Source organism: Lithobates pipiens, unplaced genomic scaffold, assembly GCF_037356315.1.
Source record: "Lithobates pipiens isolate NorthernLeopardFrog02 unplaced genomic scaffold, aLitPip1_a1.2 Scaffold_13, whole genome shotgun sequence".
In the NCBI taxonomy this organism is placed as follows: domain Eukaryota; kingdom Metazoa; phylum Chordata; class Amphibia; order Anura; family Ranidae; genus Lithobates; species Lithobates pipiens.
The window spans coordinates 98,943,276-98,970,239 of NW_027507718.1; the positions used below are offsets into that span (position 1 = coordinate 98,943,276).

At 46.3% G+C, this 26,964-nt stretch overlaps 1 protein-coding gene across 1 annotated transcript in view; it reads left to right on the forward strand.

Annotated features, from left to right (window-relative positions):
- The window catches only part of LOC143974185 (solute carrier family 46 member 2-like), a 104,802-nt gene that overhangs the window by 47,860 nt on the left and 29,978 nt on the right, over positions 1-26,964 (forward strand). The window contains exons 2-3 of the mRNA XM_077475320.1: positions 7,551-7,661; positions 24,159-25,278. Coding sequence (XP_077331446.1) covers positions 24,246-25,278 — 1,033 coding nt within the window. The 5' untranslated portion in view covers positions 7,551-7,661; positions 24,159-24,245. The remainder of the gene's footprint in view (positions 1-7,550; positions 7,662-24,158; positions 25,279-26,964) is intronic.

Below are 26,964 nucleotides of genomic sequence, written 5' to 3' on the forward strand. Positions count from 1 at the left end.
CAGTTTTCTCCAGTCATCTTCCAGGACGGCACACCTGAGAGATGACTGGTCCACCTGACAGGAAACACAATCAACAACAAATTTAAAAGTCCCCACCCCTCCCTCAGACCCTCAGTTCTTGATTGTGTTTCCCACAGGATGGCAGCGAAACCAAGTTTCTTTTTAAAACTTTTTCATTATGGGGTCTGGGACCCTGTGTTTTTTCTTGTGAGGTTTTTCTTCCTGGGACTTAAACAGACAGGGTCTGTGGTGCTCCCTTGTAAACCCCCAGGGAAAACTTGGGGGGTAATCCTCACTCAAGGCCTCCTTAGGGAGCCTTGTAAGAGCCTCGTGGGACAGGGGAGTTGTCCCAGTAGTGCTATTCCCCTTTTGTCTTGTCTTTTTTCTTACCTTCACATTCGTTGGTGGAGTGGGTGAGCTGCTGTTTTCCGTAGTGCGGAACGCGAGTGGCGTGCGTTCCAACACCACAGCGCATGTCCGGAAGTCCAAGGGCGTCACTTCCGGGTATCGAGTTCCGGAAGTGGGTGTTTCTGGGATGGCTGGACGCACCGGCGTGCGTTCCAGCCTCAGAGCGCAGGACCGGAAGAGGCCGTACGTCATTTCCGGACGACGGACCTCCTTAAAAATGGCGCCGATCGGCGCGTTTTTTAAACAGAACGGGTGTGATGTGATGCACCCAGTCTCCTCGCCCGACAAAACGCTTTCCGGAGGCATCACTTGTAAAAAAGACAACAAGGGGACGCTCGAGACTATACCTGATCCAGCGATCCTGCAGGGCAGCAAATCGCCATGGAAGAGGAAGGTCCGTCTGAGCAGACAGCCGTTGAGGTCGCCACTGGGGGTGAGTGATCCAACTTTATTTAGGGGCAGGGTACTCTAGGGAAGAGCTCCTGTGCCCCTTTTATGACATGTGTAGCTAAATTGTCTATTTTTGTTTTTTTGACTATTCCCAGGGACCGAAAGCTCTGCCCAGGGGTCAGCTGCTAGGTCTAAGGGAAAGGCTACTTCAAAGTCCAGGCGTTGTGGTTACTGTAACTCTAAGTTAGCACAAGACCACACCAAACCTTTCTGCGATCGATGTATCATCAAACTCGCAGGCAAGGAGACAGCTCAGGTCGTGAAAGAATGTAGGGCCTTACAAGCAGAAATGTTGGCTACCCTTCAATCTTTTCAGTCCACCCTAGTGAAGGGTTTGGAGGAAGTACCATCAGAGAGAGAGACTCCTCAGTTACAAGAAAACTTTTCCACATCTTATGCGGAAAGTTCCCAGGGCCAAGTCTCCCTATTATCTGAGGTGGAGGAAGGTCAGGTCCCAGACTGTAGTTCTGGAGAGGAAGATTCAGACCAAGATAGCCAGGGGGAGGCTAAACTTGGGGGATTTTTGTTCTCGAGTGAGGACATGGAAGGTTTATTAAAAGCCATTTACACCTCAGAAGATATTCAGGTTCCCTCTGCTCAAGTCTCAGCACAGGATAGAGTATTTAGAGGTTTAGGAAGGTTACAGACCAGAATCTTTCCCATCCACCAGTCTCTGAAGGAGATAATCCTCAGAGAATGGAAGGAACCTGAACGCAAGCTTCTCAAACTGAAAGCTTGGAAAAGGAGGTGTCCCTTTAAAGATGAGGAGGAGGAGGAGAAATTTTTTAAAGCTCCTCGCTTGGATGCAGTCTTAGCACAGGTATCTAAGAGGTCCGATTTATCCTTTGAAGATTCTGGAAATATCCAGGATCAGATGGATAGAAAGTCGGAAACTTTACTCAAGAGAGCCTGGGAGGCGAATGCGGCAGCAATGGCGCCTGCCCTAGCTTCCGCCTGTGTAGCCAGGAATGCTGACACCTGGCTTGGCAAATTAATGGATCACGTTTCCCGCAGTAGGGAGACTAAAGAGATCGTAGACTCGCTGGAGGTAATCAGTCGAGCAGTAGCATATGTGGCAGATGCAGCAGTGGAGACTGTTGGGACCACAGCTAAAGCAGCAGCACTTTTGAACTCTGCCAGGAGGGCACTATGGGTCAAGACCTGGGATGGAGATTTTACTTCCAAGTCTCGCCTATGCGGCATCCCCTTTGAAGGTTCCTTGCTGTTTGGTTCAGGCCTAGATCAGGTTTTGTCCCGATCTACGGAGAAGGGTAAGAAATTCCCGGTAAGGCCCAAGAAGGAGAGGGGTAAGAAATTTTTTCGAGGCCCCTATTCAAAGACCCATCATAAGGGGAAAGCTGAACAAAGGAGAAAATGGAACTTGGGAAAAGGAAAATAAAAAGGTGCAATTCTTTTCTCCAGCTCTGGAGCCTCTCAGAAAGAAGGCAAATGACGCCACCGTAAAGGTAGGCGCAAGACTCAGCGATTTCCTTCCCCAGTGGGAAAGGATTACGCAGAGTCCATACATTTTAAACCTTTTAGAAGTGGGGTACAGACTGGAATTTCAGACTCATCCCCCACAGGAATTTCTGGTTACTTTTCCTCCCAGGGACCCAACCAAGGCAGAAGGGTTACTGAAAAATCTAAAGGAGCTAGCAGAGCAAGGGGTTATTGCTCCAGTACCAACCAATCAGCTTACCCAGGGTTTTTACTCACACGCATTTGTGGTTCCAAAACCCTCAGGAAAATTTCGGTTGATAATAAATTTGAGAAGACTCAACCGTTACCTACTTCACAAAAAGTTCAGGGTGGAGAGTATTTACTCAGTAAGAAAACATCTGCAGAGGGGAGTCTTTATGGTCACCCTGAACCTAAAAGACGCTTATCTACACGTACCCATTGCTCCCGAACACCAGAAGTACCTACGTTCGCAGTTTGTATACAGCAGAGGGTACAACACTGGCAGTTCAGGGCTCTTCCCTTTGGGCTGGCGGCAAGTCCAAGGATATTCACAAAGGTGTTAGCCGAAGTAGTAGCATACCTACACCTGCAGGGGATAGGGTTAATACCCTATCTGGACGACTTGCTGATCTACAGTGTGGATCAGAGGCAAGCAGTAATAGACAGAGACATCGTGTTAGAAACTCTGGAGACCTTGGGCTGGATGGTCAGTCGGGAGACGTCCTCACTGACTCCATCTCAGTCCAAACTATACCTAGGCTACCTGTTAGACTCGCAGGCACAGAAGGTATTCTTACCAACAGAAAAGGTAACGAAGGTCCAGAATGCGGTTGTCACCCTTCTCGAAAGAGGAGAAGCCTCTCTGAGATATATAATGAGATTGCTGGGTCTCATGACGGCCTGCATTCCGGCAGTAACCTGGGCACAACTCCATTCTCGGGAGCTTCAGTCTTTTCTACTTGCCTCATGGGGAGGAAAAAGAGAAACATTAGAGAACAGAGTACCCATCACAGAGGAGGTATCTCGTTCTCTGCGGTGGTGGCTCGACCCACAGAATTTGTTGAATGGTCGCCCCTGGTCTCAGGTAAACCCTTTGGTCTTAACCACGGACGCCAGCGCTTGGGGTTGGGGGGCTCATCTGGGAGACCGATATACCCAGGGGTCCTGGAACCACAGCCAAGCCAGGGAGTCTTCCAATTTCAGGGAGCTTCTGGCAGTAGGCAAAGCCCTAGACTATTTCCGAGAGGAACTGCAGGACAGGGAGGTTCAGGTCCTCTCGGACAACCTGGTCACGGTGGCATACCTAAACCACCAAGGAGGGACAAGGTCGGACAAACTAAGACGGTTAGCACAACAGATCCTTGTGAAAGCAGAAAAGAGGGTCCTTTCACTGTCAGCGATTCATATAAAGGGCTCACTCAATCTGCAAGCAGATTTTCTAAGCAGACAGCCCATCCTTCAAGGGGAATGGGGATTGAGCAAAGAAATCTTCTTCCTGGTGTGCAGACATTTTGGCAAGCCAGAAATAGATTTGTTCGCTTCCCGGGAGAATGCGAAGGTTCTCAGGTTTTTCTCCCTTTACAGGGATCAAGAAGCAGAAGGGATAGACGCTCTTGTACAAGTGTGGGATTTCAGGCTGGCTTATGCCTTTCCCCCATTGGTGCTCCTTCCCAGAGTCCTACAAAAATTAACCTACTCAAGGTCAGACCTGATACTGATAGCACCCTGGTGGCCCAAGAGAGTTTGGTTTCCCACCATTCAGAGTCTCGCGATAGCTCCCCCGCTGCGTCTGCCGGTGCAACGAGACCTACTCAGTCAGGGTCCAATCTTTCACCCCGACCCGGGTCGTCTCTCTCTGACAGCATGGCTATTGAAAGGGAAATACTCCGAGACAGGGGCTGTTCGGAAAAAGTGATAGATACTCTTCTCCTCAGTAGGAAAGGCGTCACCAGAAGAATTTATGCAAAGGTCTGGAAAGTCTTCTCCCACTGGCTACAGTCTAAGGAGGGGGCTCTCCAGATGATACCCACCATCCTAGACTTTCTTCAGGAGGGGGTGGACCAGGGTTTGGCAGTTAGCACCCTAAAGGTCCAGGTGGCAGCCCTGTCCGTGTTTTTTGATAGGAAGCTAGGACAGGAGCCGCTAATAAAAAGATTTTTGTCGGCCAGGGAAAGGGTAGTTCCAGTTAGGTCAGTCAGTTGCCCTCCATGGGATCTGTCCCTGGTATTAGATGCCCTAACAAGGGGGCCTTTTGAGCCGGTGGCTCAAATTTCGGTTAAACTCTTATCATTTAAGTTGGCCTTCCTCCTGGCTATCACTACGGCCAGGAGGGTGAGTGATATACAGGCTCTGTCGATTAAAGAGCCGTTTTTGCGCATCCTAGAGGATAGGGTAATCCTCACTCAGGATCCTCTTTATTTGCCAAAGGTAGCTTCATTATTTCACAGAACACAGGAGATTATTCTCCCGTCCTTTTGCCAGAATCCTAAGAATAAGGAAGAGGAAAGATTTCATTTCTTAGATGTCAGGCGTTGTCTCCTAGTCTATTTAGAAAGGGTGAGAGACTTTAGGAGATCCAGTCATTTATTGGTCACTTTCTCAGGGAAGAAAAAGGGTCTACAAGCATCTAAGTCTACGATAGCTAGATGGGTTAGACAAACCATATCCATCGCTTATAGACAGGCAGGTAAACCAGTACCAACCCGCCTTAAGGCGCATTCAGCCAGATCCCTAGCGACCTCCTGGGCAGAAAGGGCAGGCGCCTCAATCGACCAGATCTGCAAAGCAGCAACATGGACGAGCCATAGAACCTTTCTGAGGCACTACAGAGTGGAGCTGTTGTCCCCTCAGGATTTGGCATTTGGCAGGAAGGTCCTACAAGCGGTTGTCCCGCCCTAAAGGTAGGCTTGAACCTCTTGCTTATCCTCTCAGGTGTGCCGTCCTGGAAGATGACTGGAGAAAATGACCAGTTACACTTACCGGTAACGTCTTTTCTAGGAAATCTTCCAGGACGGCAGGACGGCAGGTACTCCCTACCCTTGTTTTATTGGTGTGGTATATTAATTCCTCACAGAATGTTCCCTCTGACACTGGTGTGGGATTTTCTTTACCATAACTGAGGGTCTGAGGGAGAGGTGGGGACTTTTAAATTTGTTGTTGATTGTGTTTCCTGTCAGGTGGACCAGTCATCTCTCAGGTGTGCCGTCCTGGAAGATTTCCTAGAAAAGACGTTACCGGTAAGTGTAACTGGTCATTTTTGATCAGCCAAGTTGAAAATTCTCAGCCATAAACATATTAAAGATGCAAACTTTCAGGACCTTTTTTAGGTTCCTTTCTCGGACACATTACAACCCTACTATTCTAGTATTATACTTACTATTATAAGCCTAACTCCAGGCAATTTTTTATTTTATTTTTTGCAAGTTTTTTCCTAAATCTGTGACCCTATTGGAGAGATTTTCCCCACAATACACATCCTTGTAAACCTGTTATAAAAAATGTGGTAGCAATTGTCACAGGTACAATAAAATGCAGAAAGCAATAAAAATATTTGTAAGACTATTAGCTCTTGTACACACGGTCGGAGATTCCGACAACAAAATCCGTCGGATTTTGTCCGACGGATCTTGTCCGAAACTGTTGCATACACACGGTCGGACAAAGTTGTCGGAAAATCCAATCTTTCAGAACGTGATGACATAATTTCTTTACGATGGGACTACGTTCAGGCTAGTAGCCAATAGCTTTGATGTAGGAATTTGATCTGAGCATGCGTGGCACTTTGTCCGATCGGAATTCTCTACACATGATCGGAGTATGTCCGATCGGAGCAGTTTGTCGGAAAATATTTCCAGCAAGTTGGAAAATTTGGTCCGACGGAAACAGTCCGATGTATACCACACACAGTCGGAATATCCGACAAACCGCTCTGATCGGACACATTCCGACGGAATCTCCGACCTTGTGTACAAGGGCTTAGACCTTTCGTGTTCTGTTAAAAATGTACTTGGGGATTTGCCCCTGTCAGAGCCCAAGTTTAGAGTAATATTTCCTAACATCTCCTGTACAGGTTGTTCTAATTCTGCATTCTTATAGCTACATTGTAAAGCATGCACATTAACCACTTTCTGACCACTCTATAACCGAATGATGGCTACAGCGCGGTCATCCAGTTCTGGCCGGGTGTCTATTGATGTCCTCTCAGAACCCCACTGCCCCCGCGTCTAATCAAAGCTCCTCACATGTAAACAAATGGCAGCTATCAGCATTTCCTTTCCTCCTCGCTATCAATGTCTTACACTGATAATCAGGGCACTGATCATCAGTACACCGATTATTAGTGCCCATCATTGCCACCTCATCAGTGCCCATCAGTGCAGTCTCATCAGCACACATCAGTGGAGAAGAAAAATTACCTATTTGCAAAATTGTCTAAGCCCTTGAACACACGGTCGGAGATTCCGTCAACCAAATCTGTCGGAGTAATTCCGACGGATTAATTCCGGAAGAGGTCTGGAAGTGATGTTGCATACACACGGTCGGACTAAGTTGTCTGAAAATCCGATTGTACATAACGTGATGATGTTCTTTCGTTAGGACGGGACTACGTTCAGGCTAGTAGCCAATAGCTTTGGTCTAGGAATTTGATCTGAGCATGCGTGGCACTTTGTCCATCGGAGTAGGCTACACATGAACGGAGCATGTCCGATCGGAGCATTTTGTTGGAAAATTTTACCGGCAAGTTGGAAAAGTTGGTCCGTCGGATATTCCAACGGAAACAGTCCGATGCAGACCACACACAGTCGCAATATTCGACAAGACGGTCCGATAGGAAACATTCTGTCGGAATCTCCGACCATGTGTACAAGGGCTTACAGAAACAAAGAAAATGTTTTTTTTTTTTTTTTGTTTTGTTTTTTCTAAACTCTCATTCGTTTTTCATTTGTTTGGCAAAAAATACGAAACCCAGTGGTGATTAAACCACCAGAAGAAGGCCCTGTCTCAAAAAAATTATAAAAAATTTCAGATGGGTACAGTGTCGCATGACCACGCAATTGTCATTCAAAATGCGACTGCACTGAAGGCTTAAATTTGGCCTGGGCAGGAAGGAGGTGAAAGTGCCTGTTAGGTTAGTGGTTAATATGTATCAATGCTCGTGAACAAAAAAATGTTCCTTATTGCAGCTTACTAGTCCTGCAAAGTAATGACTGTATTTTTTATTTTTTTTGCAGGCGTAACTGATTTGGTGATACTGCTATATACTTACTATCCTAGGGTGACAAGGCTTATACAGTGACTGACTGTATCTATGGAGGAGCAGAAATTTCACCCTTGGAAAGGAGGTACCGTACATGAATCTGTTGCCTGCACTGAGGTTAGGGGAATTCATGGAGGGTTTTCATAGACATCCTTTAGAATTCTGTTGGGCGTAATGCCAAAATTACCAGTGCTTGTGCCTGACTCGTATATCTGTTGGAGACAAGTACATGAATCTGTCGGTGCCCACACTGGAGTCAAAGTGTCCATACTAGACACTCAGTCCTCATTACAAAAATACTATTTTGCGCTTAGTGTGAAAAAGTTTACACAGAGCAACACCCAATAAACATCTAAATATTGGATGTCAGACTCTATATATAGATATGCATATACAATGAGTGTGCATCCACACAAATAAAAGGCCACAGATATCAAGTAAAAAACATCAGTGATGTGCAAATCTTCTAAAAAGCAATAAAGTCCAGGAACAAGTGAAAATATTCAACTATCCACAGACTCTGTGAATTTATCAAGAGATGACCAAGACACTCATGTCTTTCACCACCAATAAGGTTGGCCTCTTACCAAATATGAAAGATCCCCACAACAGAGATCAGCCAGTAGACATCTGCATTAGTTTTCACCCGAATTTCGTGTATTTTGTTTGTTAAAACGATAACGAATATGCAGAATCCGAAAACCAAAAGATCCGACATAAACAAATGCTTTATTTACATCGCAACAGTTCGATATAGATAGAAGATTCGACATGACGCTGACAATAGCAATCTGTGTCCATCGAACCTGTGGTCGAATGTGCCTAACCTTAGCTCTATTAGTCAAGGTTATTCAACATAGAGAGAATAGATTTCATATTGAGAGAAAAGATTCGACATTATAGAGACAATAGCAAAAAAGGTTGAATGTGCCTAACCTAACGCTATTAGTCCAAGATTATCCCCACAAAGCAAGCGCCAGTGATAGCTGCGGAGACTCAAACGGAGGCACCAAAAGACGGCGAGGGGAACGGTGGCAGGCACGAAGGACAAGGAAGCAAAGCGGATTTCATTGGCAGACGCGGCACGTTGCGAGGTATATGTATGCTTCGAGGGACCGCTGGGCCCAAAGGAAAAAGGGGTTTGCTGGCAATTTAACGAGGGGACATGTAGGTTTGGTAACTCCTGTCGTTACAAACACGAATGTTCCGTATGTAGCGCCACACACCCCTTCTCACGATGATTTAGACAGGGGAAGAGCCGCACAGGGGACTTCGCTGGAAAAAGGGATGCCGCCGGTGAACCTGGTAAGGATGCTGCCTTTCCTAAGTAGGTATCCCAATCGGGCGGCAGCCGGGCTGCTGGACGTGGGGTTTAGGGAAGGGTTTAGGATTCCTAGTACGTTGAGCGAGGTTCCGCCGGTGCCCGATTAATCTGAAATCGGCGAGGCTCCACCAACAGGTGGTGTCTGCCAAACTGGCGAAAGAGGTGGCTCAGGGCTGGATGGCCAGTCCATTTCCATGCCCGCCGGTGGCCGATTTGGTGGTTTCTCCTATGGGAGTGGCTCCTAAGAATGAACCGGGCCAATATTGGATGATCCACCACCTGTCTTACCCCAAGGGTTGCTTGGTGAACAATGGTATCGACCCGCAGGTTTGTGAGGTTACCTATACATCGTTTGACGCAGCCATTGCATGGCTAAGAAAGTATGGGAAAGGGGCCCTTATGGCAAAAACGGATGTGGAAGCGGCATTCCGGTTGTCAGTACATCCTCAGGGTATGCGTTTGTTGGGTTGCGTTTGGGAAGGTTCTTACTATATAGACCGTTGCCTGCCTATGGGGTGCTCAATATCCTGCACCTTGTTTGAGGCGTTCAGTTTGTTTTTTTTGAATGGGCAGTTAGGGAAACGGCTATGGTCAATTCCGTCATCCATTACCTGGATGATTTCCTGTGCGTGGGCCCCCGGGGTCTCGCGGCTGCGGGTTGTTGTTGGGGACGTTGAGACATTTGGCAGACAGGTTTGGGATTCCACTGGCGGAAGAGAAGACGGAGGGCCCGGCTTCGGAACTGGTGTTTTTGGGAATCATGATTGATTCCCTAGCAATGGATTGTAGGCTGCCGGAGAACAAGGTGGTGGCACTGCGGCAAGAGGTGAGGATGGCGCATATGAAGCGGAAGCTGAGGTTGAAAGAATTGCAATCGCTCCTGGGCAAGCTCAACTTTGCTTGCAGGATTATGCCCAAGGGGTGTATATTTTGTAGAAGATTGGCGGCCATGGCAGGGGTGACGGTGCCCAATCATTTCATTAGGTTGTCGAAGGAGCTGCAAGTGGATTTGAGTGTGGTTTGTTTTCCTGGAGGAGTTCAATGTTCGGTCGCTACTGATGGAAGGGCCGGTCAGCAATGCTGACTCCTGGAGGGCGGCTGGGTTCCTGCAGAATTGGTAGGAGAGGTAGGAGGGTCAGACGACCTGGAGGGGCTGCTGATGTGAGTGTTTTCTTTATTTGTGCCAACTATTCCGCCGGGGTGTCGGGTGTGGCAATAGGTAAGAAAGTGTCGGCTTTACGGGGGTACAGGAGAGGTGCTAGGAGTAGGGACTCTAGGCGCCCGATTTCCTTTACCATGTTGAGGTTGGTATTGCAAATGGTGGATAAGGTGTGCTCTACCGTTTTTGAGAAAAAACTCTTCCGAACAGCCTTTCTGGTAGCTTTTTCGGAGCTATGAGGATAGGGGAACTGGTTTCGCCATCGAAGCAGGTGCAGGGTGGTTTGGGACCTGGGGATCTGGGGTGGGCCCCCTCATCCGTGGTCCTCCTGGATTAGACGGTCGAAGACTGACCAGATGGGCAGAAGGGTACGGGTGGAATTATTTCAGGGGGAGGAGGTAGAGATGTGTCGGCGCTAAAGCGGTTTATGGCGATATGCCCGGACAATGGGGGGCGTTGCTGGTCCATAAAGATGGCTCAAATCTATCTAAGTTCCAGTTCATGGCGGTCTTACGGAAGTGCTTGAAGGAGGGGGGTTTACCCCCGGGTGAGTATGCTGCACATTCTTTTCGGATTGGGGCAGCCATGGAAGCGTCCAGATGGGGTCTTCCGGTGGAAATAATAAAGAGGATAGGGAGATGTGAATCAGCAAGGTATAAACTTTATGTTCGCCCGCATCTATTGTGATTATGGGGGTTGGATTGTATTCAGAAGTTATGTTGTACATATTTTTCCTGGATTTTGATGTTATGTCTTTTTCAGAGCCAGGATGTCTCATTTAGATCATGACACATTCCTATGTGTTTTGGGGTGCTAGGAGGGTGGACGTTCGGACGGACGGCAGGCAGCTCAGAATGGCCAGGGATGAAGGCAGGAATCACTGGAATGGGGTGCTGGGAATGATGTGGCATAGAGTGTTGCCAGAAGTTCAACGCTATGCAGGGTTGGACCAGCCTCCACACATTCTGGTCCTACATGTTGGGGGGGAATGACTTGGTCGTTTGCCCATTGTGGCAGATAATTAAGGACATTCAGTGGGACTTCCTCAGGCTTAGGACCTCAGAGGGGACGGAGTCCACCTTAACCCAGTCGGGATCGACCTGTGGGCACTGGGATTGAAGGATGGTATCAGGAGGGCGTTGCAGGTGTGTCGGCTGGCACAAATGTAAAGTGTCACACTTGTGCCGCGGTGGTGGATGTTCCTTGACGGCAGATAAACGGTTACCCAGTTAAGTTGAAGTATTGAGAAAGTTAGGACCCATCACAGGTATGGTGTCTTCGCGGTTAGTCTGGTGGGCTAATAAGTTGGGGGTCTGGGGTCAGTTGGCAAGTCCCCGAGGTGAGTTGGCGGCTGGGGACTAATGCCAACAGGAAATGGGACTTCAGGCTCAAAATAAATGGGTCATCAGGGATCTGCAACTAATAAGCTGGATGAGTTGGATTGATTAGATACATAGTTCAAAATATATGGTTATATGTAGTAATGGTTAAAATCTTGAATAAAAGTTGATAATTTGGTTAATGCTAATAAAGGTCAGACAGGCCATTTACATCCAGCAGGTGTTGGTATCTTTATTATAATAATAAGTAATGTAAGTTTTAAGCATGTATGGTCTTGGGTAGTAAGGTATCTGGCTACCCTAGTCTAGTTTTAGCTGCTCCGTTGAATCTTCTTAGAACAGTCGACATATGCCATAAGCCTTCAATGACAGATTCGACCTTAATTATTTTGGATTTTTGGACGAATGCATTTTTTAACAAAAATAAACAAAACTAATTTGCCGGAGTAACTAAATAAATAAATTTTTTGGACAAAAAGAAATTCCGAAACAAAATATTTCAGTGTGCATGTGTGATTAACAGGCATGTGATTAACAGAAATGAAGAAGTATGAGTCCTTTGCACTACTAGGAGTAATAAGTAATGATGCCTATCTACAAATATCATGAAGTGATAGATCCAAATGATTGCTGCAAAATCTAATAGTGTTCACAATAACACAAAACAAGTGATAAAAATATATCAAGTGATCTCGCGCAATATAAGAAAAATCACCTAAACACATGAAATAAAATCCTCTAATAAAAGAATAATAGTGCAGCCATATCTTGTACGGTGGTAATAAAGTGCGTAAAGTGTCTCAATGCAGATAATGGATAAACTACCAATATGCAAAGTGACAAATGCAAATAGTGATATAGAAATATATCATAAAAGTGTCTCCATCAAAAAAGTGGAGAAGGGGGGGCGTGGCCTGGTGATGTGCTAGAGCAGACGTGTGCTCTGTGAGCTCCGGGGCCGACACTGATAAAATTACATAAAATCATCCAAAAAGTCATACTTTTACCTCCTGAACGATGGGCCGGCGGACGGGCAAGTCTCTGCCCAAGAAAGGTGCCTCGACGGGGTCAATCAAGCGATTCCCTTCCGTGGAACCGGACGAGGTGGAGGAGCAAGACGACCTAGGCCGCAAGCCGCGGGGTGGAGTAGAGCTCGCCTCCCGCGATGGCCCGGACCGGAGGTCGCGCTCGCCCGAGTCCTCGGTGGGCTCGGGCGAAGAAGAGGATCAACATCCTTCCGCCGGAGCGGCGCCAAGGGTGAGCGGCCTCCCTACCACCTCCGATCTAGCCTCCATGCTGCTGAACCTCGAGCGGGTCATTAAGAAGGAGGTCTCCGCAGTCCGAACGGATCTCTCGCAAGTGCTGGTTCGTGTCAAAGAGACGGAGCAACGTCTAGACCGCCATGCGAACGCTATCCGAGCCTTACAGGCGACTACACGCCAACTTGCCATTTCGCATCGTACGACCGTTTACAAGCTCGAAGATCAAGAGAATCGTAACAGACGTAATAACGTTCGGATCCGGGGACTCCCCGAAGCGACTGGGGACGACTACCTTTTACCGTCCGTTCGGGGTATTTTCAACAGTCTTCTGGGCAGAGCCGCTGATGCCCCCTTGAAGATTGACCGGGTGCACAGGGCGCTCCGACCACGCAACCTTGCTACAGACATCCCACGGGACGTCATTTGCCGGATCCACCATTATCCCGAAAAGGAACTGATTATGCAGAAAGCTAGGGGAGCTACACCGTTTGATTTTGATGGAGCGATGTTATCCTTTTTCCCGGACCTGGCTAAGGAGACCTTGGATCGACGCAGGGCCCTGCGTCCCCTCACGGAACTACTTCGGGCGGCGTCCATTAAATATAAGTGGGGCTTCCCTGCCGCATTGATCGCCTCTAGAGATGGCAAAACCGCAATACTTTGATTCCCGGAGGAGCTTCCCAAATTCTGCACTGATATGTCCGTTCCTATCCCGGAACTGCCTGGATGGCAGGAAGGCATTCCGCCTCTGCCCGCTGGGGCTGACCAGGGCTGGCAGAGAGTGAGCCGAGCCCGCCGCACTTCTGCACCTGATTACCGCCCTTGAAATGGCATTCTGCCCTACAGCTTGTTTCCTTGTTCTGGATGTCTACTTGCATTTGTGGGGCATACCGCCTGAACACAGTTGGGGGGATTCCCTTACCGAGAGTGGACGAGGAAGCTGACAGCCTCTGGCGGCAACTAGTTTTTGCAAGGCCATGGATGGGTCACCCTTGGCCGTGTGACCCACACCCCGGTACCTCCTTGGGGGCCCCTGTCTGGAAGTGGACATTGCTGATTTGCCGTTTTATTTAATGGCGTGTTACTTTTCCCTCTCCCCCCCTTTGCTTTTGCCGTGACTGGCTCGCGGTATCTCCCCCCCCTTATACGTTTTACCGCCTTAGCTTCATACTCATGATGTTCTCTACAGGCGTTTTACTGTATTATGTTCTGGATGATGTTATTTCTATATTTTTATGCCTTGGTGTCGGCACCGGACCGCGGGGCGCTACTTTGGACCTTTACGGTGTGGTTTGCGCCCGGTTGCCCGAGTCCCGTCCCCCCCCTTTTTGAGCGGGGGCTGCCCGGCGCGGGGCCCTGACGTCCGTTCCCCTGCTGGGGTGGGGGGCGTGGGGGCCCTGTGGCGGTCGCGCAGCCCGCTCGCGCACGGCATGGTAATGCGTGCACTACTAGCTGTTCTCCGACAGCACTTTTTTTGGTTCAATTTGTTTTTCCCACTACGGTGGGGTCTTTCATTCTCTTGTCTCCTTTCCTTCCCCTCTCCTTTTCTCTTTCACCTCTCTGGTCTATTGCCTCCATCCCCTCTGATCCCCTCCCCCCTAATTAGTGGCAGACCGCCTCTATGTTGCAGTGGTAATGATGTGGTGATCGCGGTTCCTCCTCCTGAGACCCCATGGCTACTGTGAACCTTATATCTTTTAATGTACGGGGCCTTCACGCCCCGGGGAAGAGACACACCTTATATAGGGAGCTGAACCGTTTGCGGGGGGACGTGGTCTTCCTCCAGGAGACCCACCTCACGCAGACGACTCTAGTTAGGCTACACTCACCAAAGTACCCCACGTGGTACTACAGCCTCTCCGACATTTCTAAAGCAAAAGGTGTGGCCATTGGGCTTCGTAGGGGAACCGCGTTCACGCTTGAGGAAATGTTGAGTGATCCTGCGGGACGTTTTCTGTTTCTGCGGGGTACCCTGGGCAGCATGCAGTGTACTTTGGCCACCTTATACTCCCCTAACAAAAACCAGGCGCGTTTCCTGGCCTCCACACTCTACTCCCTACGAAATTTTGCACGTGGATGCATTCTACTAGCGGGCGATTTTAATGTTCCCCTGGAACCTACTGTGGACACCTCTAGAGGTGGTTCCTCGCTTTCTGGCAGAGGATTGAGGTATATACGATCTCGGCTCCATGACCTGCAGTTGATGGATGTCTGGAGAATTAATCACCCGCGGGAAAGGGACTTTACATACTATTCTTCTGTGCACCAAACATACTCCAGAATTGATCTATGCTTCATTGATCACCAGCACCTACCGCTCATAGTGAAGTCAAGCATTGACTCATCCCCCCTTTCAGATCATGCTCCGATCTCCTTAACCATTAAAGTGGCGTCCATACCCCTGAAATCAACTAATTGGAAGTTGAACGAGGACCTTATAGCCGAGGAGGCAGATAAAAAGGTGATGGGTGACAGTTTAGATTTTTTATTTTAAGACTAATGTCAGTCCTGACGTTTCACCGGGAGTGCTATGGGAGGCCCACAAGGTGTATATTAGGGGTAAGTTTATGGAATTGGGTTCTAGGAAAAAGAGGGAGCGCTTACTACAACAGTCCAACTTGTTACGCGATATTACAGACTTAGAACGCCGACATAAACTGAACCAGACTCCGGCCCTTTTTCACGCCTTAACGGAGAAACGGGAGACCCTAAAGTCCCTCCTTCATTTAGATCAAAAGCGACGCTCTCGGATAGTAGCTCACCGATTTTTATGAGTGGGGGGATAAACCCAGTAGGTTGTTGGCCAACTCGGTGCGACAGCGTAAAAACGCGGCGTTTATTGCTAAAGTTAAGACCCCCTCGGGAGACCTGGTGTTTGAGACCCCCCGTATAGCCAAGACATTCAGGGACTTTTATCAGCGTCTATATCAGGTGCACCAGGGTGTCCAAGATAGAGATGCTCGGGGACGCCTTATTGGGGACTACCTGGCCCGTGCAGCCCTCCTGAAGCTCTCCGAGGAGGTCTTGGCTTCCTTGGAGGGGGAGTTTACGGCTGCGGAGCTTCTGGGCACCATGAAAAATATGGCGTGTGGTAAGGCACCGGGACCGGACGGCCTCACGGTGTCTTATTATAGAGCGTACGCTGACATACTGTTTCCGTACTTGACCAGATACGCTAACGTGACCTCGACCGGCGGGGACCTTCGCCCGGAGACCACTCATGCCCATATCACGGTATTACCCAAGGAGGGCAAGGACCCTAGTGACTGCGCGAGCTACCGCCCTATTTCGCTCTTGAATATTGATGCGAAGATTTACGCTAAAGCCATAGCGAATAGGCTGCTCCCCTTGATACCACAGTGGATATCGAGGGATCAGACGGGATTCATCCCTGGGAGGGAGGCGCGAGATAATTCTCTCCGCACACTTTCCTTGATGGCATATGTGCGGCGGACTTCCCAGCCCACCCTGTTGCTCTCCACGGATGCTGAAAAGGCGTTTGACAGGGTGGACTGGGACTTCCTTATGGCTACGCTGACGCACTTGGGTATAGGACCCTCTTTGCGCTCTAAAATAGCGACGTTGTACCACTGCTCAGATACGGATTAATGGTACCCTTAGTGACCCCTTCACCCTATACAATGGCACCCGCCAGGGCTGCCCACTCTCGCCAATTTTATTTGCGATCTCCCTGGAACCATTTCTATCCCTTGTTAGGCGAAACCCGAGCATACGGGGCGTAACAATAGGTAAGACGGAACACAAATACGCGGCATACGCGGACGATATATTGTTTTATGTACAACAACCACTGATCACCCTCCCCAATCTTATGTCCGAGTTTTCGGCCTATGGTGCGGTGTCCAATTTTAAAATCAATATGTCTAAATCGGAAATGTTAAACATCTCTGTCCCCGCCAGACAGGTGTCTCACCTGAAAAAAAACTATCCCTTTACCTGGCAGCTGAGCTCCATGAAATATTTGGGCATTCAGCTTACGCCCTCCCTATCGTCCCTATTCCGCGCTAACTTTCTGCCTTTGCTCAACACACTTAAGTCAGATATCCAAAAGTGGTCCCAGCTACGACATTCTTGGCTGGGCAGAATTGGACTGGTTAAGATGAATTTGCTGCCCAGGGTGCTCTTCATGCTTCAGATGGTCCCGTTTGGGATACCGGTGGGATTTTTTACAATCTTGACATCTTTGGTATACCGGTACATATGGAATAGGAAAAGACCCAGACTGAGTAGATCTCTCCTCATCCGCCCTAAATGTAAAGGGGGTTTAGCTGTACCAGACTTTAAGCTTTACTACAGAGCCATTGTGCTGACTAGGCTCTCTGATTTGAAATATTGCAAAGACACGAAACTCTGGGTAAACTTAGAAACGGACCTCTGTGGCGCTGAACCTTCCACACTGATGTGGATCCCGAGGAAGTTCCGGACTCTCTTGCCTACCACGTCACCGCTAACACACTCCTCCTTGATGGTATGGGACTCTATCTGTAAGATGTATGGCTGGCTGTATAACTCCCCCCTGATGCCCTTGGTGGGTCATGATTTCTTCCCTCCGGGTAACATGGACCCTCAGATTCACCCGTGGCGGCTGGGCACTAACGCATGCCTACATCATTTCACCAGCCCGTCCGGCGTTATGCCACTTTCTTCCATCATGGGTGACTCCCCCATATCCTACATGGATCGATGGAAACATCATCAACTATTGAACTTTGTTCGCATGCTCCCAAAGCCCTTGCGTTCCTTGGCAGAGCTTACACCAGTGGAAACCGCATTCGCCGACCCTGACCCGATTGAGAGGCCGGTTTCGTACTTTTATCAGGCATTGTTGTTCCTCACTTCTACTGGTACTCCCTCATTCCAACGGTACTGGGAAAGGGAACTGCATACGGATCTATCTTCGTCCCAGCAGTCACAAATCTTAACCCTGGCTCATACCTCCTCTGGATCCTCTAAAGCATCGGAAATGGCATATAAACTTCTGACCAGATGGCACTACACACCGGTTGTTTTACACAGGTTTTCTCCTCAGTCCTCCCCACTGTGCTGGCGGGAGTGTGGAGAGGTAGCCACTCATGCTCATATTTGGTGGTACTGCCCGCGGATCCGCCCATTCTGGCTGGCGATTTTATATACGATTAAGGAAATCCAGGGGTGGGAGGTCCCTAACGACCCGTGGTATGTTCTGTTCCATTGCACGGGGAAGCCGACGGGCCCCTATAAAAGGTCGATTACACCACACCTTCTAAACGCTGCCAAAACCCTCATTCCTCAGTTTTGGAAACTGAAGACGATCCCCACGCTACGGCGTTGGTTACTCAACGTGGATACCACATATTACATGGAGGACATGACTCTCTCCCTCCGGGGTAAATCTGAGCTGGCGACGAGGATCTGGGCCTGTTGGGTTGCCTTTAAATATTCATCTAGTTATGCAGCCATAATGTCTCAACCAATGTGATGTGATCATAGCTCTTGTTCTTGCTGTATCTTTGAAAGTGTTTATCAGAGGGTGGTCTGCCTTCCTTCCCCCCTCCCCCCCCCCCCCCCCTGCTCCCACATCCCCCCTTGTTTCTCTTTTTCTCGTTCTTCCTGTTTCTTTTCCTTTTCTTTACTTTTCCTCTATGGAAGAGGTGGGTGTATTTGACTGTTTCATTGTAACTAACGATGTAATAATGCTGCCCCTGATATTGGTTTATGTATTGATCGTTATGCTTTGTACACACTTCTCTTCTTCAATAAACATTAATTATAAAAAATAAAATAAAAAAAAAAGTGGAGAAAACTAATTGCAGAAAAAACAACAAATAAAAAATCAGGTGTTTAAACAATCCAAATATTTAAACGTGATACATAGTTATATAGTTTAGTAAGGTTGAATAAAGACACCAGTCCATCCTGAGTGAGGTGTCTACAATTGTCCCTATCCCTGTACATTGCACACTCACATCGGTCCCTACCCTCAAGGAGCCCACAATCCAAGGTCCCTATTCATATACTAGGGCCAATTTTGGACAGAAGCCAATTAACCTACCTGCATGTCTTTGGAATGTGGGAGGAAGCCGGAGTGCCCGGAAGAAACACACGCAGGCACAGGGAGAATATGCAAACTCCAGGTAGGAAGTGTCATGGTTGTGATTTGAATCAGTGACCCTTTTTACTGCTAGGTGAGAGTGCTAACCACTACACCACTGTGCCGCCCACAGATTGATAGTCTATGAAAAGTGCATAAAAGGAGTCCTCCAAATCAGAATAGTTCATTTCAAGCGAATTCCAAATATCTGACGTGGGTATTATCCCCAGATGAAGACACGTGACGTGTCGTAACGTGTAGGGAGTGGCCGGAGTCAGACATACACCAGGAAGAAACGTGAGAGGGCGCTGAGAATGCCACAAACGTTCTGTTTTTCTATTTTGTCTGTTTTAAATTGCAACATTGTAAGAGTCCACTTATAAGGCATTTAATAAATATACCTGAGCCTTTTTTTAAACATACTGCACTAGTGGAGGCATCTTTTCTCTCCTCCTTCCCCTGTTTATGCTGTGGTGCTACTGAAGCAATCCAGGATATATTTGTGGAGGATTTTGAAAGGGAGAAATATATTTGGCCCTACCTGCAGTCCATACCAACCAAATAGGACCCTGATGGAAGAATTTGGATAACACCAATTATTTGTTGGTGCAAGATACTACATAGCTATAAGGTGAGAGTCCTGTGAGACCATAGTCCATGTGAAAATATATGGAATTCTATATGAACAATACTATTCACCAATTTTAATAATAATACCCAGTCACATATTTGGAATTCCCTTGAAATGAACTATTCTGATTTGGAGAAACAGAGCTATCTAAAATAAATCTGCTATAAAAGGTTACCACATCCCCAGAAGAATAGAAAAATGGAGAAACCCCCTAGAAGTGGGACTTTATAGGTACTACCGTATTCACATACGTAGGAAAATATATATAAAACATTTTTTATTATACAAAAAAAATTATATAATTACAATATCACAGAAACATATAAATAATGAAGGATGCATACCAATACAGAAAAAATCATGGATAGGTGTAATGGAGTAACCCAAACCCAACAGTGTTTTCTATTCTGATTTGGAGGATCCTTTTATACACTTTTCATAGACTATCAATCTATCACGTTTAAATATTTGGATTGTTTAAACACCTGATTTTTTTTATTTCTTATTTGTTGTTTTTTTCTGCCATTAGTGTTCTCCACTTTTTTGATGGAGACACTTTTATGATATATTTCTATATCACTGTTTGCATTTGTCACTTTCAATATTGGTAGTTTATCCATTATCTACATTGTGACACTTTACGCACTTTATTACTATTGCACTTTATTACCACCGCACAAGATATGGTTGCACTATTCTTTTATTAGAGGATTTTATTTCATGTGTTTAGGTGATTTTTCTTACACTGCGCGAGATCACTTTATATATTTTTATCATGTGATTACCAGACCTCCAGACATTCAACTTCCAGTTTCAGTGATTTCAAGGACCAGCATGTCACCTCAGTTCCTGATGACGCTGAGGTGATAGCAAAACAGGTTGGGCAGGGCAGAACGTGATGTCAGCCGGTGGCAAGGCATCAGTACATGCTGTGACATGCTGTATTTTCTGTATACTGTATTTTCTAGTGTAATTCACAGTAGTGCAAAATGGATGTGGATTGCCCTGCATCCAATATGCATGACAGGAGATTGTGACCGGCTCTCATTGGAGCTGGTTCACATCGCTCTGGGGTGGCTGTGGAGCGAGGTGCACAGGGGTCCTGTGCATCTTTGGCTCTGTTTCAGAAATGGATAATAGGGACGCATTGGACCCCTGCCTGAACCCAGCCTCACCTCTAAGTACTTGTCTATTTTCTTAAATAAATAGTTTGGTGGTTTTACACTATGTGTGGCCTCGGTTTGCCTCTATGGGTACGGATGTGGCCTGATCTGACATGCTGATCCTTGGAATCATTGAAACCGGAAGTTGGTGTCCTATTGCCATGAATGTCTGGAGGTCTGTTAATCGCATGCCTGGATGTTCTCTGTGGTGGGGGTTTTTCATATTTGGTAAGAGGCCAACCTTATTTGTGGTGAAGGGCACAAGTGTATTGGTCAACTCTTCATACATTCTGTGGATAATTGAATATTTTTGCTTGTTCCTGGACTTTACTGTTTTTTAGAAGATTTGCACTTACAGTAACTGATGTTTTCACTTGATGTTTATGGAGGTTTATTCCTCTAGCTGTGCACTCGTATGTGTATACTACTTCCTCCTTCATAGGCCACTGCGCCCATGACACTGAAAAGTGCACGGCTGAGGAGTTTTGTACTAGGGGTGGGCCGAGCCTGTTGGGGACCTCGGGGACTAGTTCCCCATCAGGTCCATTTTACTTATGTTTCACAGCGAAAAAGCAGTGGACAGATCCCTTGCCTCTATTAATGCAATAGCAGCTGTTTAATCTGCATACTATGTGCACTGTAAGTCAAATAGAAAAGTGTGCGAGGTGGGGAACTAGTCTCTCATTTCCCCATCAGGCTTGGCCTACCCAGTGGGCTTTGTCATATTTGGGTCATGGGCTTTGCCATATTTTGGTAATAACATCACCCTTATCCCAAAACCCTTTGTTTACATTGATCTTTCCATCAGGGATTCTCCTGGATGACAGCTCAATGACGCCAGGCATACAGCATTGTGTTGGTAGCTGTCAAACACAGCAGCTTCCTGGCATAGATCTGTTGCATGCTAGTTCAGAGCTGGTCCTAATTACCGCCAGTTTCCTAATCTGAGAACTGGTGGTAATTCTTTAACCTCTCTGGCGGTATTACAGAGTGTGGCTCGGGGTTAAATTTCAGTACCATTAGCGGTAACCGAGAGCCACTCAGGATTCTGGTTCAGGTTACTTACCTTGTCCCCAGGATCCTGTGATGTCCCCCCGCTGTGTCCTCCGCTCTGATGCCTCTGTGTGTCGGGCTCCATTCCCTGCGAGCGTCGTGACGCATGGGAGCGGAGCCCGGCGGAAAATTCAAAAGGTACAAAAAACATAACACAGTAAACTGTAATCTTACAGATTACTGTATCAAATCATTTCACATCCCTTTGTCCCTAGTGCTTTGTCCAATGCCCTGCATGCTCTTTTATATTATATATAGTGTTCTTTCTGCCTGGAAACTTGAGATTGTCCATGACAACCAAAAATCATCCCTTTATGTCAAAATCGGTTTTAGATCAGCTAGTTATTTATTATATTATAATTTATGATTTCGTGTTTCAAACTTTGTCATACCTGGGATATCTACTAGACTCTGTATACTTGCCTATTCCGAAGTCGCTCTGGTTTGGCCATGATATCTCTAGCGCTGGCTTCAGTTTAGAGGAGATATCGACAACTGTTGCAGAGCCTACCCTGGACGATGTCATTACCCAAAAGATTACTATGGGGCATCCTTTGTTGGCTCTCGTTATCCCCCCTCATTGACCGGAGTAAATTCAGAATAGGTTAAGTATACAGTGGGGATCGAAAGTTTGGGCACCCCAGGTAAAAATGTGTATTAATGTGCATAACGAAGCCAAGGAAAGATGGAAAAATCTCCAAATGGCATAAAATTACAGATTAGACATTCTTATAATATGTCAAAAAAAAGTTAGATTTTATTTCCATCATTTACACTTTCAAAATTACAGAAAACAAAAAAATGGCGTTTTCAAAAGTTTGGGCACCCTGCAGAGTTAATATCTTGTACTGCCCCCTTTGGCAAGTATCACAGCTTGTAAACGCTTTTTGTAGCCAGCCAAGAGTCTTTCAATTCTTGTTTGAGGTATCTTTGCCCATTCTTCCTTACAAAAGTGTTCCAGTTCTTTGAGATTTCTGGGCTGTCTGTCACGCACTGCTCTTTTAAGGTCTATCCATAGATTTTTAATAATGTTGAGGTCAGGAGATTATGAAGACCATGGCAAAGCCTTCAGTTTACGCCTCTTGATGTAATCCCCCGTGGATTTTGAGGTGTGTTTAGGATCATTATCCATTTGTAGAAGCCATCCTCTCTTTAACTTCAGCTTTTTCACAGATGGCATCAAGTTACCATCCAAAATTTGCTGAAATTTTATTGAATCCATTTTTCCTTCTACTCGTGAAATGTTCCCTTTGCCACTGGCTGCAATACAACCCCAAAGCATGATTAATCCACCCCCATGCTTAACAGTTGGACAGAGGTTCTTTTCATTAAATTCTGTGCCCTTTCTTCTCCAAACGTACCTTTGCTCATTCTGGCCAAAAAGTTCTATTTTAACCTCATCGGTCCACAGAACTTATTTCGAAAATGCCTCAGGCTGGTCTATATGTTCATTTGCAAAGTTCAAACAATGATTTTTGTGGTGAGGACGTAGAAGAGGTTTTCTTCTGATGACTCTTCCATGAAGACCATATTTGTACAAGTATCTCTTTATAGTGGAATAGTGTACCACATCTCCAGTGTCTGCCAGATCTTTCTGGAGGGATTGTGCAGTCAAACGTGGGTTTTGAATTGCTTTTCTCACAATCCTGTGAGCTGTTCTGTCTGATATTTTTCTTGGTGTTCCAGATCTTGCTTTAACTTCCACTGTTCCTAAAGACTGCCATTTCTTAATTACATTCCGAACAGAGGATATTGACATCTGAAAACGCTTTGCTATCTTCTTATAGCCTTCTCCAGCTTTGTGAGCGTCAACTATTTTCAGTTTCAGTTTTCTAGACAACTGCTTAGAAGAACCCATGGTGCTGATTGTTGGGGCAAGGTCAGACGAGTCTGGCCATTTAAAACCTTTGAGATTGACATCACCTGGTCTTCCCAGACAATGATTGAGAACAATCCATGACACTGGCAAGTCTCAGCTTTGCAAAGGGGACAGTGCATGCTATAAATTCTGCAGGGTGCCCAAACTTTTGCAGACGCCATTTTTTTGTTTTCTGTAATTTTGAAAGTGTAAATGATGGAAATAAAATCTAACTTTTTTTGACATATTATAAGAATGTCTAATCTGTAATTTGATGCCATTTGGAGATATTTCCATCTTTCCTTGGCTTTGTTATGCACATTAATACACATTTTTACCTGGGGTGCCCAAACTTTCGACCCCCACTGTAGGTGTCTTTCCTTTACAGAGTAATTTAGAATAGGCTTTGAATCTGGTTTGTAGTAGATTTAAGCTTGGGTTTGACTTGCTTTCCTCTTCAGAAATATGTTGCTGCCATAGTGATAGGTTCCTAGAGTTGCAGTATTTAAAACTGCCTGAATTTGCCACATGTTGAAAATGTTAGCAAAACTAGTACAAATGCTTTAATAAATATGGTGCAGGTAATTCTGGAGGAAAATACTGCCAGAAAATGGTTATTATAGCTTTACTGAATTCCCAGTATGTCTTTTTTTGTAAAATCTTTTAGTTAGAATGATAAATAACACAAATATTCTTTACAGCTCAATAGGCTCAGTGGCAACCTTCATACTGACACACAAGAATACTTCATAGTGATTATTTGCTATATACTATTTTTTTCCGGTACAATGAACACAGCAAGGACTTGGATTGAGCCTGTGGTTGCTGGGACACAGATTGGCAGCTCTTTTTATGACACTGCTCTTCTTATGGTTGTAAGAAATCACTATAACAAGACCATCAACAATCAACCGGTTTCTACCAACTCTAGTACTGATAATGTGTTGCAGAAAGCCATCTCAAACTTTTACATCATTTACAATGTTATTATGGGACTAACTCCTTTACTGTCTGCTTATATGGTGGCCAAAATTGGAGACAAAACCAGCAGGAAAGTGACTATATGTGTACCATTGCTAGGCTATCTTCTATCAAGGATGTTTTTGCTGTTCATCATTCTTTGGGAATGGCCAATAGAAGTCATGTTTGGCTCTGCAGCTCTAAATGGTTTAACTGGCTGGTTCACAACCTACTGGGCTGGGGTTATGGCCTGGGCCTCCCTATGTTCTTCGGAGAGGAGACGTTCTCATCGACTCATCATCATTGAATTGGTGTATGGCTTGGCTGGATTTGTGGGAAGTTTGGTTTCTGGACACATATTTGTTCATTTAAATATTGCAAACTGTGAAGGGACTATCCTTGTGTGTTGCAGCACTGGCTGCTATGGCTTATGTTTTCTATATAGTATGTTTATTCTGCGGACACCCGAGGAAGAACATTGCTCTCGCAGAGCATTGTTGATTGATGACACTGATAATACTATGCCACAGGAGCACTCAGTGGAAGAATCTACATATGTGTCTCCATCCAAACTTATATTTATAACTATGTTTACTAGTGCAGTCCTCTTTAATATTTCTTTCACTGCTGCTGAAGATGTGATCAATGTTTTTGTACTGAAAGCACCACTGAGTTGGGGTCCTGTTGATGTTGGCTATGGTAATGCTGCAAATTACATGACATACATCACCAGCTTTCTAGGAGTTTTTATTTTGAGCCAATGTATGGGAGACCTGGCAATGATTGTCATTGGAATAATCTCATTCAGCTCCGGATTTCTAATATTGGTCTTTGTGCGCTGGACCTTTATGTACTATATTGGTAAGTAGAATGCATTCTTGATACAGTCAGGAATATTAAGAAATATCAAAACTTCTTTATCGTACATTATAGGACACAGAGCCTCAAGTATTTACTTAGTGGGTTATGGGCCTACCTTCAGGTGTTGACACTGGTATAACCAATACAGGAAGTTGACTCCCCTATATAACCCCTCTTCCTTCCGGGAGCACTAAGTTTTTTTTCGCCAGTGTCTAAGGTGTTGGTCACGAGTGAAGATGTTCTCTGAGGAGCTCCAGGGAGGGATCCATGCTGGATTTAAAAGAACCTCCACAACCGGATCCATCCTCGCCATTGAGGCCATAGGATGGTACCTTCGATTCAAGAACGAGGTTTTGCCTGTAAGCTTCTCTCTGAGACCCTAGGAACCAGGACTCTTCTTGGTCTTGCTACATTACCTAAAGTTATCCTGAAGGGGTGCTATACAAGGCCCAAAGTAGCGGAACCCAAGATTGATGCAATTCGCGAGGACACCTCCGCTGTGCGTACATCTTCCCCACCCAACATACCTGGCCCAATAGCACATTCAGCACTCTCCTCTTTTGAATTGACTACTACTGAAGAGGTTGCAAAACTTTTCTCAGATGCTCACCTAACCAATTGTCCCTTGGACCCTGTTCCCTCACAACTATTAAGGTCACCCTCTAATTCTATCCTATGCTCCCTCACTCACATCTACAATCTCTCCCTCTCAAGTGGCACCTTCCCCTCCCGTCTAAAACATGCGCAGATCACCCCCATACTTAAAAAACCCTCTCTGGACCCCACCAACCTGAACAACTTAAGACCTATCTCATTGCTCCCATTCACCTCTAAACTTCTAGAACGCTTAGTCTACAACCGCCTTAGCTCCTACCTCAGTGAAAATAACCTTCTTGACCCATTACAGTCTGGCTTTCGCTCTCAGCACTCCACAGAAACTGCCTTACTAAAACTCACTAACGATCTACTAACTGCTAAAACCAACAGCCAGTACTCCATACTCCTACTACTTGACCTCTCTGCTGCCTTTGATACTGTTGACCACCCGCTCCTCCTCAATAAACTACATTCCCTTGGCCTCCGAGATTCTGTGCTTTCCTGGTTCTCTGCCTATCTATCACAGCGCTCCTTTAGTGTCACCTGCAACTCTGTATCCTCCTCTCCATTGCCCCTTTCTGTGGGGGTCCCCCAAGGCTCTGTTCTTGGACCCCTTCTCTTCTCTATTTATACCTCCTCCCTTGGTCACCTGATAACCGCCCACGGCTTCCAATACCACTTATACGCCGATGACACCCAAATCTATCTGTCTACTCCTCACCTCACTCCTTCAGTCTCCTCTCGCATTACTAACCTGCTAACTGACATATCAGCGTGGATGTCACACCATTTCCTTAAACTAAACCTCTCTAAAACTGAGCTATTAATAATCCCCCCTGCACATGCCCCCCTCCATGACTTTTCCATCAAAATCAACAATGCAACCATCAGGCCCTCCCCTCACGCCAGGGTACTAGGTGTAACCCTAGACTCTGACTTGTCATTTCAGCCCCAAGTCCAATCGTTGTCAAAAGTTTGTAGATTTCACCTCCGTAACATCTCTAAAATTCGCCCCTTTTTAACAATTAAAACTACCAAGATCCTCATTCACTCCCTTGTTATCTCTCGCCTTGACTATTGCAACTCCCT